This window comes from Petaurus breviceps, unplaced genomic scaffold (assembly GCF_028583685.1).
Source record: "Petaurus breviceps papuanus isolate PSGF00001 unplaced genomic scaffold, PetGlider_PUasm1.0 490, whole genome shotgun sequence".
NCBI lineage: Eukaryota > Metazoa > Chordata > Mammalia > Diprotodontia > Petauridae > Petaurus > Petaurus breviceps.
Window position 1 is genome coordinate 29,459,744 of NW_027186352.1, and position 19,168 is coordinate 29,478,911.

General features: G+C 37.1%; 1 protein-coding gene across 2 annotated transcripts in view; it reads right to left on the bottom strand.

Moving 5' to 3' along the window:
• CTNNA3 (catenin alpha 3) overlaps window positions 1-19,168 on the bottom strand; it is a 2,053,326-nt gene that overhangs the window by 439,176 nt on the left and 1,594,982 nt on the right. For both annotated transcript variants that reach the window (XM_069101886.1, XM_069101885.1), the window contains exon 13: window positions 3,021-3,172. In XM_069101886.1, coding sequence (XP_068957987.1) covers window positions 3,021-3,172 — 152 coding nt within the window. The remainder of the gene's footprint in view (window positions 1-3,020; window positions 3,173-19,168) is intronic.

Consider the following 19,168-nt stretch of genomic DNA (forward strand, 5'->3'; position numbering starts at 1 on the left):
GTACTCTCAAAATCTCATTTTTGCCAGGCTAAAAATTCCCAGACGCATCCATCGTTCTGTGGCATGGTTTGTAATAACCTCACCAAATAATTGGTCTATTCTAACTTTTCAATGTCCCACCTAAAATATGGTACCTAAAGACAGCAAGTCTATACTGTCTATGCAAATGCTCATCATTGTGTCTTTGTAAAGTAATCACTAACCACCATTACAGTTTGTAAAAGAGTCTGGTGAATATAAGTATTAGACATAAGTGTAATGTAAGTGAATATCTGCTCTAATCGTCTGATTTTACAGAGGAGGAAACTGAGGTGCAGAAAAGAGTGTCTCACATAAAGTCACAGGTATAAAAGGTGTCAAGACAAAAATTTTGACATATTTAGATTTTGATATATTTATAAGAGAGATAGCCTGAGCAAATACAGGGAGAGTAGAGATGGCATGATGTGTACAAGGAACCACAAGAAGGTCAGTTTGGATGGAATGTAAATTGAATTAAGGAGAGAAATAAGCCTGGAATTGTAGGCTGGAGCCTATATATGAGAACACACCTCTAAGATTAATACAAAAAGGGGAAAGGATGGGAACTCTGATGTCATACATATGGAGAAATCTCAAGTTTTCTGCCCACAAATTCAGTGTAATTTCCATGAAATGGCAATGTTTCTAAACTTTTCAAGCCCTACAGCCCTTCCCTTTTCCAACTGGGCTCAAAATCCAAATTTACAGCACAATAGAGGCATAGGATATCTGATAAGTTTGAAGGCATAGGTCCCCTATTCTTCAATACAAGCTCCTTTGGACTGTATTATGGGGCATTCAAAAAATCAATTAATTGTTCCATCAGTAATGAATTATTAAGTGACTATTTGCCAGACATTGTACAAGGTACAAAGTAAACAAATCCAATGTCAAACTCCCTTCTCTCACAAAACGCAGAGTATGTTCCACTAGGAAAAGGAGAAAAGTAAAATTTGGCCAGTACAAGCTGGGTCCTGGTTACTCAGAATCAAACTGAACTGACTCTTCAAGGTTCAATATAGAGAGTATGACCCTGGGTAAATCATTTAACCTATTTGGAACTTGGTTTTCTCACTTGCAAAATGAGGGGATTCACCTCAAGGGCCTCTAGGCTTGCTTCCAGCTCTAAATCTTATGCACATCTACAGCTTTTCTCCAGAGAAAGCAATGATCTTGCAAAGGAACTTATGCTTCCCTTTTTGATTTCAGACTCCTTTTTCCTGTTTATCCAACAGACCACTCTGTTTAGTCTAACTTCAGGCCTACTGTGACTGCATGCCATTTTTCATGAATTCTATTTTCCATGGTGTGCTGATAACTCTCATTAGAGTAAATCATAACATTTATATAGAGACATTAAAGACAGAGCCTATCTCTAAGTATTCAACAAGTGAAACTCTCCTGGAACTATAATGAAGATGCATCAGAGTCCCCTTTGTCTCCAAGCTGGGATGTGGACTCCAGCTGAGGCATCAATATTATCACAGCATTATTCTGAGGATGTTTGTATAAACAGAATATCTAATATCAGGTCTTCTGATTGAAAGAAACATTAAAGGCAGATTTGAACCTGTGCTTATAAAATGTGACAGATTTTCAAATTTCCACAGACTTGGCTTTACTTATTACAAAAATGTGTGGCCATGAAGGGTCAGTATGGGTTCAGGGAAGCATATTCCACTTTCCACCAGACCTGTGATTTCAAATGCACCATGATCTCCAAGGGAGGAATGCCATATACACCTGTGCTCTGTAACTTTTTTGTCCTAGAACAGAGATTCTGATTAATTTTTTAAACTTATTTATACCTTGTCAGACTGGCAAAGTCTATGGACCACTTCTCAGAATAATGGTTTAAAATACACAAAATAAGACATAGGATTTAACAGAATACAATTATATTAAATATAGTTCTCAGATTATTTAAAAACAAAAACATATTCCTAGACGTCATTTTAAAAATCTTAGCTGTTCTTAAACTGTCAGTTGCAAAATATAAGCATGAGATGAAGGAAACTTGTAATATGATGTAGTAGAAACAGTACTGATTATAAAGCAAGAGGTCAAGGCTTTGGTTTCTAGCTCTGCCATTTGCCACTCCTGAGAGCTTGGGCAAAATACTTAAAATTTCTGAGGTCCCAGATTCCTCATTTGTTAAAATAAATATGCATGAATCATCATCTGTGTGACTCAGAACCAGAGTTTACACAAGCCAGACTCAGTCTTGGGTCTTCTCAAAAACCATACCCTTTAGTCTGTGTCCTTCATGTCTGGGTTTGAGGAACAGTGATGATTTTAGGTAGTCTGTGAGCACTGAGGACAAAATTATTTGAAAATACATAGGACTCATGAACAATATCATAACCAGTCAAGAGAGAACTCCCTTTTCTGATCATCCCTACTTCCTTGGGAAAATATGAAGAATTTCAGACCTAGAGTTGTCTACTGAATGGGCCTTCAACCAATGGAGTCAAGATTCATTCTTTCCCTCCCCAAGTCCTTCACAAGCCATAGTCCACAGCCGGGCTTCTTAAACTTTTTCCACTGGGGATCCCTTTTCACATTTAGGCAGTGTTTGTTGTGTGACCTGAGGTCAGGTGCAACACAAAGCATATATGCTTTGTGTTTAGAATCAAAGTTGCAATGAAGTTGTGTGATGTAACAAATGGCACCAGCAAGCACTGTCAGAGACACGTTGGAAACAATGTGTGCTTAATTTTTAATTATTTCTTTGTCTTTATGCATTGAGAAACTTTTTACAGTAGTGAAATTTTTCATGACCTCATATGGGGTCATGACCCAGACTTTAAGAAGCACCAGTCTACAGTACCTGTGAAGAAGAAAATCTGGGTTTACTCCTTCTTTGCCATATGCCATTACTGTTAGTTCATATTCTAGTATAAAAAGGAATTCATCAGTCAGCTATCCTTATCAATATCACTGAACATCCAGGTGATGAGCAGTAAGAATATTTTAATGAAAACTAAAGTTCAACTCACCCTGATCATCATGACGGCACAGCGGATGTCATGGATTGAATCATAGACCTTCTTGGAGGCATCCACAAACTGGCTATCATCAAACTGGTGCATGGAATTCGTGCTAAGGGCTTCCAGGGCAATGTTGACTTGGCTGATGAACTCTGGGATTGCTGTTGAAATAAATACAGGATTGGAGGAAGGATTAATCCTTGTGGCTTGATGGCAAGAACATGATCTTGGCGAATATCATTTAATCTTCTTTAAAAAATACTAAAGATATTTAAAACTGTAGTTTAACTGAAAAAAATGTACAAATGCTTATACATATATACATATATGTATATATGAAGTTATATGTGTATGATTATACATACACATATCTGTATTTAGTCATATATAGTTATATATATAAATAATTACATAAGTATATATAGTTAGATATACATATGTTGTATTGTATAATATAATTATATAAATATCTCTTTCTCTCCAGATCTTCTATATACATACATATATGTGCATATACATATATACACCTATATATGCATGCATAGATACATATACACACAGTTAGATGTCGTAGCAGATAGAGTGCCAGACTTGGAGTCAAGAAAACTCATGTTCCTTGATTCAAATTTGACCTCAGCAATGCCGACTTGAACTAGCTAATGTGGACCTGAACAAATCACCTAACCCTGTTTGCCTCAGTTTTTCCATCTGTAAAATGACCTAGAGAAGGAATAGGCAAACCAATCCAGTATCTTTGCCAAGAAAACCTAAAATATGGTCATCAAGAGACAGACAGGACTGAAAAATGTGAACCAAAAAAAAAACTATATATAGTCAAGGACAAAAACTATACACAAATATAATATGTGTATATATGTATTATATGCACATGTGCATTACTGTATATATGAATGTTTAAAAGCTTTGTAGGAGAGACAGTAAAACTTAATAGATAGAATGCTGAATGTGGAGTTGAGAATAACTAGATTCAAATTCTTCATCTGGGTTAGGTAACCCTGGAAAGTCACTTAACCTTTTCAAATTAGAGACTAATAATGTCAAAGACCTTAAAAATAGTGAAAGACTAAAAAGTAATAAAATATTTTCCTTTCAAATCTCATTTTTTCCAGTTAAGAGAGAGATAGATTTTGGCAGGACCTACGAGGGTGCCATTTGCCCATAAATCATACAATACAACATCTGTATATAATCCCAGTATAGGTATACCCCTCTGTCCCTCTTTGGGTCTACACATCCCTTCATCACACACTGAGGAGATAATAATTAATATTTACCATGTTTACCACAGTGAGCTAGGTCCTGTGGGGAGTTCAAGGAAATAAAAGATTTGAACTCATACATGAACAGGCTCATAAGACTGGTAGGAACATGGATGGATTATTGAATTTTGAGTCAGGAAGATCTGAGTAAAAAAAACTTCCTTAATATCACATCATACTTATCACACTAGCTAACATGGCAAAACAAGAAAATGATAAATGTTGGAGAAGATGTGGGGAAGCTGGAATACTAATAATTGTTGGTAGAGTTGTGAGCTGATCAAACCATTCTGGAGAGCAATTTGGACCTATGCCCAAAGGGCTATGAAATATGCATGCTCTTTGACCCTGTGTAATGGTAATGGAAATTTAAAGATCTTCCCTGTCTCTTGTATTGGCAAGCAAAGAAGTAGTTAACACCTCGTTTCATCTATTTAACTATTTAGCACCTTGTTTCACTTCATGATTGTACCAAGTATTAAGATCCAGAATTTGTGAATCACACAGTGGGAGGAAGTTGCTGATGTAGTAGGAAGGGGCTGAACAGGGAGGAGCTAATACCACATATAAGGAAAAGTCCGAGAGAGTCAGAACTTCTGGAAGCAGGCAGCATGAAGGCTGAGCTGCTACTGCTAGAGAGAGAGAGAGTAGAACTGAGAATTGAGAAGAGAACTGAGAAGATAATTGAGAAGAACTGAGATATGATAAGAGAGGAGAACTGGGAGGAAGCATGGCTGTGGTGCCAGTATTTTGTCAGTCTGTTCTGATGTTACTTGTCAGATTCATCTGCTGATAGAAAATGTTGCTTTTGTTACAGAAGCCCTTGGACCTTACTGATGGTTCAGAATCCCTGAAAGAGGAGTTTCTTGTTGTATGTTTACAGAAATCCTTGTGGAGGGTCTTACTGGTATTTTCAGAGGTCCTGGGACTATAATGATGATTTGTGTTGATTTCTCAGACCTTGTTGTTACGTCTATGTTGATTTTACAGTCATAAAGTGAATCGATGATAGTGCCAGCATTGGGAATGAATGTTATTGTGGCTTTGTTAAGCTTTGTCTTCCCAGGAACAGAAACTGTGAAGGATTTGAGATGGACTAGACACTGTGAGCTTCAGTATAGAATAGGAAATGCCCAAGGAGAAAGATGAGAAACTTGGAACTGCCTGTCTTTGAACCCAGCTGAAAGTTGGATGGATATAGATAGGAGCTGGACTCATGGAAGAGGAACCATGGAAGCTGAGAACAAGCCTGGAGTCAAGATGTAAAGACCTCTCCTTGGGTATTTAATACATACTCAGAAAATCATGATTTACTATGGCCTAAGGGTGGTGATCTCTATACTCTGTATCCTGTACTTTTTCAGAATGATTGAATTAAGGATGATTGGAACCCAATCTCCAATTAAGAAGAAAGAAGATATTTTGACTGAGAGATTAAGACAATGTGACCTAGGGGTGGAGAGCTCTGACCTTTATACTTTGTGTCCCTTAATTAGGCTAGCCTCCTTAAGGATGATTTGGATTAAGGAGTTACAAAATGATCCAGTTACTAAATGAATATACTTTGTTTAAAACTGTGTGGCCACTTTTGTGAAAACTATGTGGCCATTTTGCTTATAAGTTTTTAAGTTATATCATTGTGAATGCTGTACTTTGATTTCTGTGAATGTTTTGTCTTAGTTTTTTACTGAATATAGAGCTCGCCATATTATGTAATCTGAACTTTGAAGCTCTTCACAGCAGCAATCCTCTGAAAAGCTGTTCATGCTTGGCTTTATACCTTGCCATACCAGTTCTAGGGCTGTATCCCAAAGAGATCACAAAAATTGGCAAAGGACCCACATAAAAAAATATTTATAGTAGTTCTTTTTGTGGTGGCCAAGAACTGGAAATTGAGGGGATGCCCATCAATTGGGGAGTGGATGAACAAGCTGTGTTATATGAATGAAATGGAATATTACTGTGCTATAAGAAATGACCAACAGGAAGACTTCAGAAACACATGGTAAGACTTAGATGATATTGAGTGAAGTGAGCAGGACCAGGAGAACATTGTACACAGTAACAGTCACAAGGTGCAATGACTGATTTTGATAGACTTAGCAATTCTCTGAAATTCAAGGACCTAAAACAATCCCAAAGGACTCATGACAGAAAATGCTATACACATTCAGACAAAGAAGAATGCAGTCTGAATGCAGAGTGAACCAGACTATTTTCTTTTTTTTGCTATTGCTTTGGTTTTTTTTGTTTATGCTTTTCTTTCTCATGGTTCCTCCCATTCATTCTAATTCTTCTTTACAATGTGACTAATGTGAAAATTGCTAATAAATAAATAAATAAATAAAATTTGCTAATGGCTAAAAAAATTTTCCTTCCTCAAGCACTTATTGGCTATATGGCCTTGGTTAAATAACATAATCTCTCTCAGGCTCAGCTTTCTTAGCTCTAAAATGTTGATGATAATACTATCTACCTTACAAGTTTGTTATAGAGATAAGATGAGAAAAAATATATACAGGCTTAACAAATATTTATAAAATCTATATAAATGATTATCATTTATCATCATCATCATTTTCATCTTCGTAATAATCTATTTGTCTGAAGTACTCTGGTTCAGTAGAGACAGTATTAGTTTTGGAGTCAAATGCCCTAGGTTCAAATCACTTCTTTGAAGTCTCCTTTCAAGGCAACCTCTGGTAAGTTACTCATTGACTAGTCTTCAAGATGTTTCCTAAAATTCTGTTTTTAGCTGGTTGGTGATATGTGTTTTAGAGAGAGGGGGTCCCCCAATTCTATGATCTTGTATTCCTGAATTTTAGGAAAAAAAGAAAGTATCTTTACATGACTTTTCTGTCTAGGACAAGGGAAAAAAAGGAGGGGTCAGTGGAGAAAGGCTGAGTAGAATAGGCTTATGGAATGGATATTGAGGACTGTTAAGTAGAAGAGAGCTAGATTTAAAGTCACTACTTTGGCCAGCCATTAGTTGTAGGATCTTAGGTAAATCATTTACCTGCTTTAGGTTTCTTCATAAGTAAAATGGCAATAGTAGTAACTATAGTTATTATCTTGGAGGGCTGTGGTAGAGATTAAATGATATGGATGGTATAAATGTCATCTAACATAAAATGTGAAAGATATAATGAGGCATTTAAAGTATACTATAAACACACACAGATTTTTTTTCCTCTATTCAATGATTCCCCCCCCCTTACTACCTATGTCAGCAAAAGTTCTATTATTAAGATATATGGAGGGAATAGACCAAAGAAACCCTTAGCAAAAAGTTGTGACCAGTAAAGCATTTGGATTTTTGAATCATAAACAAGCAAGGTAGCCAAGGAAAATCCTGACAAGGGAGGGAAGAATTCTTTTAAAGATTTCCACTCAAAATCTTCATAGGAAGTACATTTTAATTGTCTATTTTCAAGCTCTTTTCATTGTATCTGGAATTACAGTCGAAAAATGTTTATATTATTGGCATCATGTTTTGCTTCACTGAAAATAAATCATTAGTCTTGCACATAGTCTTTCTACCTAAATGGCTCCATTGTTATATTTGAAAAAGATTAGATTTGGAGCCCAAACAACTAGTTTCAAGTGCAAGAGCTTGAACTTGGTAGCTATGTGACCTTGGGAAAATCATATATGTCCCTGAATGAACACTTCCTTGAAGGTCAAAATGGATGCAAGAGGGCTTGCATAGCCTTGCCTCATAGTTATCATGGGGATCAAATGAAATACTGTATTTCAAAGGGATTTGTAGTTATAAATTTCTATATATGTGTAAATTATTACTATTTATGTTAACATCAATACTTGATCATTCATATTTCAGTGAACCACTAACATTATTTCTTCAGTTCCTAAATTCATTGTCATTAATTCATATGCATGAATAAGATACATTTAATATATATGTGCATGTGCATATATGCAGACATAAACATATATGTGCATATATAGATATAGGATGTATATATGTAGGATGTATAGGATACACATAAGTATATGGCTTTCAGTTATCATGGTCTTGTTTTAGTGACTTTATATATAAATATATAGAGATTCATGCACTTCTATATACAATGCATATAAAAGAATTTTATATAATACTTTGGCATATATGTGCATGTGAATGGTTGACCCATTCATTGGTCACAATGAGAAAAATCTAAAAAAAAAAAAGCCAATGAGGAGAAGAATGCCTTAAAAAGCCAAATTTGCCAGATGGAAAAAAATAATATCAAAATCTCACTGAAGAGAATCATTCTTTCAGAATTACATTGAAGCAAATGGAAGCTAGTGACTTTATGAGAAATCAAGATACTATTAAACAGATCCAAACAAATGAAAAAAAAAAAAGGCAATGTGAAATATCTCATTGGAAAAACCACTGACCTGGAAAATAGATCCAGGAGAGATAATTTAAAAATTATTGGATTACCTGAAAGCCATGATCAAAAAAAGAACCCAGAAATCATCCTTCAAGAAATTGTCAAGGAATATTGCCCTGATGTTTTAGAACCAGAGGGAAAAATAGAGGTTGAAAGAATCCACCCACAAACTCCTGAAAAAAAGATCCCAAAAAGAAAACTACTAGGAATATTATAGCCAGCTTCTGGAGTTCCCAGATCAAGGAGAAAGTATTACAAGCACCCAGGAAGAAACAATTTGAATTCTGTGGAAACACAATCAGGATACCACAAGATCTGGCAGCTTCTACACTGGGAGATTGAAAAGCTTCGAATATGATATTCCGGGGGTCAAAGGAGTAGGGATTAAAGCCAAGAATCACCTACCCAGCAAAACTGAGTATCATGTTTTATGGGGAAATATGGTCATTCAATGGAATAGATGACTTTCAAGCATTCTTGATGAAAAAACCAAAGCTGATTAGAAAATATGACATTCAGATACAAGAAACAAGAGAAGCATGTGAAGGTAAACAGGGAAAAGAAATCATAAGGAACTTATAAAAGTTGAACTACCTACATTGCTACTTGGAAAAATGATATTGCAACTTATGAAAATTTTCTAAGTATGAGAAAAGTTGAAGGAAATAGAATTGTGTGTGTATATAATATATATATATGTGTGTGTGTGTGTGTATAATATATATGTGTGTGTGTATATATACATATATATATATATATACATGCATACATATCTATATGGTAGGGGATATGGGTGAGTATGTGTATATATTTCTAGAGGTATACATAGACAGAAGGTACAGGACCAGTTGAATAGAAAGGGATGATACTTAAAAGGTGAAATTAAGAGCTAAGAGATGAATATAATGAGAGGAGATGGGGAGATATATAATGGGGTAAATTTTCTCACATAGAAGAGGCAAGGGAAAACTGTTACAGTGGAGGTGAAAAACAGGAAGGCAAAAGGAAATGAGTCAACCTTGCTCTCATTGAATTTGGCTTAGGAAGGGAATGACATATACACTTAATAGTGTATCTCACCCTACAGGAGGGGGGGGGCGTGAACGGAATGATGGGGGGATGATGGAATGGAGAGCAGGCTGGGAGGGAGGGAAGTTGGAAACACCCACTTTTGAAAAGGGACAGGATCAAAGTAGCAAATAGAATAACTTGGGGGTGGGATGGGATGGAGGGAAATATAGGCAGTCTTTTACAATACATCCACTACGGAAATGTTTTGCATAGCTACACATGTACAACCTATATTGAATTGCTTATCTTTCCAGTAAGGGTGATTGACAAGGGAGGTAGGGAAAGAATTTGGAATTCAAAAGTTTAAAATCAAATGTTTAAAAATATATGTCTGCTTATTATTACTATTTTGCACGTAACTGGGAAATAAGGTATACAGGCACTGGGGCATAGCGATCTACCATGCCGTACTTTAAAGTCTGAGGGGGAATGGGGGAAGATATAGAAGAGAGCAGATTGGTGGAGGGGATATTCAGTGGGATCACTGTTTTGGGTTGGTGGATAGGGGAAAAATGAGGAGAAAATTTGTAACTCAAAATCTTGCAGAAATGAGTGATGTAAACTAAAAATAAAAAAAATAAACTACAAAAAAGTTTCATGTTTGAGTAAAAACTTTTGCATTAAATATTTCTGATACAAAAATAAAAGCTTGTGCCTGAAGATGTACCTCCCTCTGTTCTTTGCAAAAGTGGGGGAATCTGAGTATGTAACATTGTATATTCTCTTAGGTTCTGGCGGTGTGTTCTTTAAGTTTTACTGACCTGCTCCCACTCCCCTTTTTTGGTACTTTGTTGTGAGGGATGAATTATTCAGAAATGAAATTGTTGCAAAAACAGAAGATAAAATTTTTCAATAAAAAATTAAAGGTAAAAAAAGAAGTTTTCAATTTAGCCTTCAAAGTTATTACTGAAAGAAATATTGTGGAGAAGGAGCCAATCTTCATCAATACTACTACATATGACTACTGATCAACTGCCACCAAAAGGCAGATAGGTGCAGGATCCCTGGGATTGGTGGCATCAATACACATAACTCCTCCCTACCACCACCATTTTTGCTTGCAGCCCAACCCTCATAGCCATCATCCAAGAAAGTGGCTCCTGTGGAGAAGAGCTATCCCTTCCAACTGTCAGTCAAGTGTCACAATAGGATATTCCACCTGAAGAATTCAGCAGGGCACTCATAGGGAAAAATATAAGACAGCATGTGCCAGTCAAGTTAAACCATCATGACTACCTTAACCAATATCTCCCATGAGACCCTGACTTATATACCCCAGGAGCATTGGGAAAAGCACTGCTACCAGCCCAGGGCCTTCAGCCTTCATCCACATGGGGGGCAGCCTGACAAAGGCTTCTGCAGGTACTTACACTATAGCCACAAAAGAAGGAAAATAGGAAATTCTTGCCCACAAGGGCCTGGGGCACTATCAAATAACTCTGCAGGAGCACTTGATGTCAGTGGAAATAACATTTCAAAAGGGGCGTTCCCAACTGCATTCATGCTGCATTCCAAGGACTATGGGACACTTGCCTGCTTTGATGCTGTACTCTAAAGACTATGGGACCTTTCCATCTGATTTATGGCTGTCATCCTCCCTATCAGAATGTGGGCTCTTTGAGAACAGGGATTGTCAGCCTTTTCTATTTGCATTCCCAGCATTTACCGTAGTGCCCTTCATGTAGTAAGTGCTTAAATAATGCTATATTCATTTATTCACATATGTACACACACACACTCATACATACTCAAACAGCTATAAATTAGTGATATAGATGTTGTACGATGTTCACGTCATTATTCTAGTATCCCAGAGTCATAGAATTATAAGACAAAAGATCTTTGAAGTTTCCTTTGTCTGACACTTTTGTTGTACATGGGGTCTAGAGAAATTAGGTGAATTGCTGATTGTCATTGAGATAGTAAGGAGAAGAGTTTCAATGTGAATGGAGTCATACTCACTTGGAATGAATGAAGCATGAGAAGGGAAAGGACAGGTCTAAGTCTAGAGGCAGCTAAGTTGCTTTTAGGAGGGTGGAGGGCAGGGCAATTGGGGTTAAGTGACTTGGCCAAGGTCACATGGCTAGTAAATTTAAGTGTCTGAGGTCAGATTTGAACTCAGATCCTCCTGACTCCAGATCTGGTGCTCTATTCACTGCACCACCTAGCCGCCCTGAAAGACAGTGACATTAACAGATGCCGATGAACTTGGTAGGATAATCTGCCTCGAGAATGGAAACAAGAGAAATGAGGACCAAAACATAGATAGCACAGAAAAGAGTATGGCCAGAATATCGGATTTATGAGGGATAAAGTTGGCAAATTTCAACGACTCAAATGTTAAACACAGTTGAACAAATTTTCTGGACTTTTTTTTAAGTTTAAATTGAATTTTCTTTTTGGGGAAGGGTCATATAGGTGAGATTAGTGATTTCAATGGTATAGATAATTCCTTTGCAGAAACTTCCTTCAGGGACAGAAGCTGGATTGCTTGAGAACACAGCGCACAGCACCTCTTACTAGCAAATGTGCGATGTTCTTCTCTTCTGCACAATTTGGTTGTAGGGTAAGTGGCATGGTACTTAATTGTTTCACTTCATCCCTTTTCATAGTGTGAGCCAACAAACCATTTTCTGAAGGCCAGCATTATCTTGACCCTTACCTAAAGGCCAGAAGACCGACCTGGCATATTGATGACTTGCTAGAATTGAAAGCAACCCTGTAATTCTGATACCTTTTTTAGGGGATGAAATATGTGAGAACTATGGAGTTCAATGGTTAAATAGCATGCCAGATTTGGATTAGTAAGCACTAAGTCCAAATCCTTCCTCAGACAATCACTAACTGTGTGTTTCTAGACAAGTCACTCTATCTCATCCTCAGTTTGCCAATGTGTAAAATGAGGTTAATAAAAGCACATGTTTCACAGGGTTTATGGGGAGACCAAATCGGATTACATTTGTAAATGACTCTGAAAACCTTAAAGCATTATATAAATGCTAATTTGTTTTGATTGTAAGAATAATTATTACTAAAATTTGTTACATTTTGGATCTGAAAACCTAAAAAATGATTACTGCCACCATCTTCCAAATCAGAACTCCTATTTTAAAACATGAGAACAAAATATAATAGACTGAGAATTATGGGCTAGAAATTATCCATCCTGAGTCCCTTAAAAGAAAAAAAAATCATCAGTACTTTTTTTTATTTTAAGTCAGTCATTTCATAATATTCCCATTCACACTGTAACAAAGAAAAAGAGACAAGACATATCTGAAAAGCCACTGAATTCCACAGCACATGCAATATTCTGCATCCATAGTCTCCCACCTCTTGATCAAAAGGACAGACATAGTGAGGCCCAGATAATAGAAGTAACTTGACCAAAGTTAGTTAAACATGTGTTATAGACCATAAACTGTGTGTGTGTGTGTGTGTTTGTGTATGGTTTTTTCTTGGTAGGGTCAAGATAGGTGACTTTATTATATAGTGAGTTCTGCCCAAATAATAAACAATTATTAAGTTCCTACAATTTACCTGGAACTATGCTAAGTGCTCCAGGGGAAAAAATTTCTGTAACAACATAGATAAACAACTACTCTACAACTAATAGCCTCAGAAAAGTGCCTTTGGCAATGATAGTTCAAGTGTCTTGGAGAGGGTCACACACAGAATGTGTAAGGGGAAAGGTTTGGACCCAGATCTTTCTGACATGAGGCTAGCTTTCTGTCTACTACCATATGCCTCCTGCATGACTTTCAACACACCTGTGAGGATTGTAGTACTTTATTCCCATTTTAATGAAGAGGGAAAGCGAGGCACAGAGAAGAAAACTAATTTGTCCAAGCTAATGCACAACATGTCAGCATCTTGAGGATATTCTATGTAGCAGAACTAGGGATTACAAGTCCTCTGACTCTAATCTACTCCTCTCACATTTAAGAAGAAAATGTTCTTTAATGTGCCCTAAAGACCCTACACACACACACACACACACGCACACACACACACACACGCACGCACACGCACATGCACACGCACACACACACATCCTCCAAAACCTGCCTTAACATTCCTTTTGCAATAGGTGGTGTAGGTGACCTTGGTGATTCTTTCTGTCTCGAAGTCTAGGATCCTGGTACCTGCTGAGCCAACTGATATGAAAGTCACCCCAAAAGACTAGCAAAATTCAGCAAACAGGTCGAGCCATCTCTTCCAGTCAACATTTTCTTTCCTTAAAAAATGGTTTTGACATTCAAGTCTAACTAGTAAGCAAACTGCCTGCTATCAGCACCCTTTGGCAGCTTTGGGAGAAACCCCTAATTACAGAAAGGGCTGGTTATTGTGTCATGGACAAGAATATAACAATAAATTACAGTATTTTAAACCAGATACAACTCTGCCTCCCCATGACTGCTGCTTGTCCTCATTTTAATTCCTCCGAGGTTTCTTTCAATGATAAACTAATATTAGCTCCAATTTAAATAGAGGCCTTTAGAAGCCAAAGCTTAATTTCTAGAGTACAGATGGAAATGGCAACTTCCTCTATTTTACCAGCCTAAATGGGCTATTCTTAGCTGGGATGTAACATATTTGGCATTTCATTAACCTCAGCAGCAAATACGGGTAAGCCTTCCCTGGATTGTGGAGCTGCCAGGAGCAGAGGGGCTGTGGACATTTTTGTTTCTTTCTCTTTTATGCTCTGGAAAGATCAAATGAGTGTCATTTATTCTGGTGATTGTTCATTGAGAAGAAATCTCTAATTATCAGAAGTGACTTAGCACAGGAGAACATAGTGTTCAATAAATGATAGAAGACAATCTAATGGGAATGATCCTAGAGGGGCTAAGACAAATTCATTAGAATCAATAGGGTAGAGATCAGGAGTTCTTAACCTGAGGTTAATGGACCATTGAGTGGCAGTACATAGATTACAGGGAGATAATAAAATTCGATAAGGAATAACTACATCTTTATTATAACTAAACTCTAAACGAAATTTCACATTTTCTTAAGTGTTGAAAAACATTATTCTGAGACAGGGATCACGAGCTTTACAAGACCACTATGAAAAGATGAATACCCCTTGATGCAGAAGATAAAATAGAAAAAAATCGCAAATAGTAATAGCATAGTACATTTTGCTAAGGACATAAGTATATTGACTAATCCAATGTTCAACAACCCTTTTAGTTGGGTCTCATTATTATTCTCATTTTACTAATAGAAGAACTAAGACTTGCAGGGCTTAAATGACTTGGCCAGGGTCACATAGATAGTACTTTTAAACTTTGTTTGTATTTTCTTTCCAAAAGCAAAATTATCTTTACATTGAAGATGAGAGAATAATCATAACTAGCAGGAAATACATATCCCAGATAAGTAAGGGAATAGTTAGAGGATACCTAAATAGTCCTAATGAAGTTGAGACACCCGGTCCACATGAATTTAATCCTACTCTCCTTTAAGAACTTGCAGATGTAATGGTGAGCCACCTTCAGGGATATCTGAAGGACCATGGGAAACTGGAAAGCTTGGGAAAGGGCAAATATCTCATTACAAAACAACAACAACAAAAAGCAAAGTGATCACAGTATTGAAATTCTAGAATAGGAATTTTGTTTTATATTCCCAGGAGAATTTTAGCACATGTGATTAAAGAACTGGCAAATATATGGAAATAGAACCGATAGCAGAAAAGACTAGGCATGCCTTTACTAAGAAGAGAGTCATATAATTTACTTAGTTTTTTCCAGTAGAAAGTAGAACAAAATAATGCTGGGCAAATAATTTCTCAAGATTTTAGCAGACCTTTTGATAAACTGTTCCTTGGGAGGAGACAGAGAGATATGAGTTGGATACATTCAGATGCATGGATGGAGTCAGAGTCATAATGGTTCAATTTTAATTTGACAGGAGGCCTCCAGTGGAGTGCCAGAGAAATGTGTCATATTTAACTTTTTTTAATCTATGACTTAAAAAGGCATAAATAATGTGATCATGAAATTTGCAAATGGCACTAAGTTGCACACCTTGAGTTACAGAGCCAAATCCAAAAGATTCTTGAGAGGGTAGAGCATTGGGCTGATTTGAATAAGATGGAATTCAATAAGAAAAAATGTAAAATCATTCCCTTGGGTCAAGTTCACAAGGATTAAATGGGAGAGGCATAGAAAGATGGTAGTTGTTCTGAAAGTGATTTGGATGCTTTTATGTCTTTCCAGCTGAACATGGTTGAATAAATGATATAACATGAAGCCAGACAATGTAATGTGAACTTGGGCTGCCTTTGGAGGATCAGAGGTTCTGGGAAGATGAAGTTTCCCCTCATTCTAGTGGGCCCTCAATAGACCTCATCTGTAGGATAGAGTCCAATTATGGGTGCCATAGTTTAATGATTGATAATTGATAACCTTGAGAATGTCCAAGGAACAGCAAGCAGGTGAAGAGCCTAAAATCTATGACACATGACAAAGGGATAAAGCTGCTAGATATTTTTACCCAGGAAAAAATAAAAACTCAGAGGGATCATGATTACTGTCTTCAAGTTATTTAATGGCTAACAAGTGAAGGAGGGATAGAGGAATTAACCTGGTCCTTTTTTATACCCTGAGGACCGAACAAAGAGCAAAGTGTGGAAGCTGAAAAGAGAAAAATGGAAAGTTTGATTTAAGGTTAGGGGGTGGGAAAGTGCCCTAATATTTGGAGCTATCCAAATGTGGACGATGATGCTTCAAAAGCTGATTAGTTCATTTCAGAAGTCCTTTACATCAATCCTATATTCTGTGATTCTGTGCCTTATGCAAGCAATGAACTAAAGTCTTTGTGGCTCCAAGTTCAACACTCAATGCATTGATTCAAGGATGTCAAAGGGGGCCTTCTTTGAGATCAACAATAATAGGGCTAATAGCCAACATTTATATAGCAATTGAAGGTTAGCAAAGCACTTTACAATGTTCAAATCTTTCAGCCTGCAAGCAGTGGAGCACAGTGAAAAGACCATAGAAATATTAATCCAAGATCCTGAGTTCAAGCCCCAGCACTGCCAATCATCAACTGAGTGACTTTGGGCAAGTAGACTTAATTTCCTCACATATGAGGGGAAGGTGTTCTATTCAGTCCCATCTGGAGTGCCTCCCAGGTGTGGAGCTATGATCCTCCTACTGGCATGATGAAACTCCCTTTCTATAGGTGAAAACACTGAGTCTCAGAGACTTTGGTACTTCCCTCTTACCTGTGATCATACTATGATATGTGTTAGATTTGAAATATTAACTGCACTTCAAAGTGAAGGAATAGAAAGAAAGAAAAGAAAGAGAGAGAAGAAGAAGAAGAAGAAGAAGAAGAAGAAGAAGAAGAAGAAGAAGAAGAAGAAGAAAAAGAAGTAGAAGAAGAAGAAGAAGGAGAAGAAAGAGGAGGAGGAGGTGAAGGAGAAGAAGAACGAGGAAGAGGGGGTGGAAGGAGGAGGAGGAAGGAGGAGACAGAGAGAGAGGGAAAGAGAGAGAAAGAGGGAGGAAGGGGGAAGAGAGAGAGGGAATGCTATAGTCTTTTTTAGTGACTTCTGCTTATTCTTTCCCCTGATGTTAGTGAATTTAGAATAGATGAATAAGTAAAACATTTTGGAATTTTCCTTCCTGCTTCCTCTCCACTCAAATGTGTTTTAAGAATGTAGTATGAGGAAGACATAAACTGGTAGTATTAAAGAGGGAAAAGCACAGAAATAGAGAGGCAGAGAGAAGAGACAGCAGAGAGAAATACAGATAGAGACACAGAGACAGAGACAGAAATGTAGAGACAGAGAAATATAGAAACACAGGGAGAGAGAGACAGAGGGAGAGAGAGAACTGCTCAAAAATTTACATAATATTATAAGTTTATGTTTTGTGACAGTCTTCTGGTATAAGGGAGTCCCTCGTGGATGAATATAGGGTCTCCCTATTGACCCTTGCTTTCCACAACTAGGTTAACAGTGTCATAACCCCCAGTGTGGGTGTGGCTGTCAATAGGTTAAATTTATGTTTGGATATGCACTTTATGTCTAAGAAAAGGGCTATCAACAAGCCAGAGGTGTGAGAAAACAACTCTAATGAATTCAGGTGCTAAGAATTACATTTAAAACAATGGGAATCAGTTCTATGCAAAGCTTTATTGAAAGGAATGGGGAAGAGGGGGAAATGGAGAGAGGAAAAGATGACCTGCTATACAGCTTAGGCATGGACACTAACATATAGTGGAACACACATAAAGACAGCTTTGCAATGAGGAACACAGAGGTACAGATCGATTCAGGGGTAGTGGTGTGGTCGTGTGGGGTGGTGCTCTAGCAGGAAGATATGGTTCTACTATAGGAGAGAATTTGCTCCACAGTGTCCTTCGGAGAGTGGGCTTCATCTACTCTGATCATAAATGTCTTGCCTGGAGATGGTCAATTTGCAAATCAGGGGTCAGAGAAAATGTTATTGGGGTGGATGAGTTATTATCAGGAAGAAAAGAAAAAGTTGGAAGACAAAACTGCACTAAACTTTGAAAAAAAAATTATTGTTTGTGTTTTCCCATATGTGTGTTCTACAAAAGCGTCCAGTGTCCTTTAAGAGGAGACTGTCATGATGGCCTCTAGACCATTAGATCGAAACTCATAACAACAGTTTTCATACATAGATTCTGAAAAGTACAGTTTTCCTTAAGGGGAACTGTTATGTTGGTCTCAAGACCACTATGCCCAATCTCCTAACAGACATAACAACATAAATTGGAAATTTGGAAAAATAAACAAACGGAATGAAACTTAGAACAATCAAATGTCCAACAAAAAGGAAATGTTTAGATAAACTAATAGATTGTTATATTAATTCAATGGATTATTATAATGTCATTAAGACCAAGAAGTATGAAGATTACTCCCCCAAAAAAATTCTGGAAAGAAGTTAATGAAGTAACACAAGCAGACATTTTAAAAGCAATAACAAAAACCACAACAATGGCATGCACATTAACTAAGACAATACAAAAGGGAAAATGAGTTTGAATAAACAGACAAAAAAATCCTTGTTAGGGGAAAAGAGAACTAAAATAAATTCCAATAATATTTTACACATAAAAATGATTAGTAAAGGGGCAGCTAGGGGGCGCAGTGAGTAAAGTGCCGGCCCCACAGTCAGGAGGACCCAAGTTCGATTCCGGCCTCAGATACTTGACACCCCCCCCACACACACACACACACAAACACTAGCCGTGTAACCTTGGGCAAGTTACTTAACCCCAATTGCCTTCCAAAAGGCAAAAAAAAAAAAATATTAGCAAAAATGATGACTTTAGTTGTTCTACCATGTATCATTTAATGTTATTGTGGGGAGAAAGCATTTAATTATGGATGGACAAGGCCAGTAATATAGCAGAAATATTG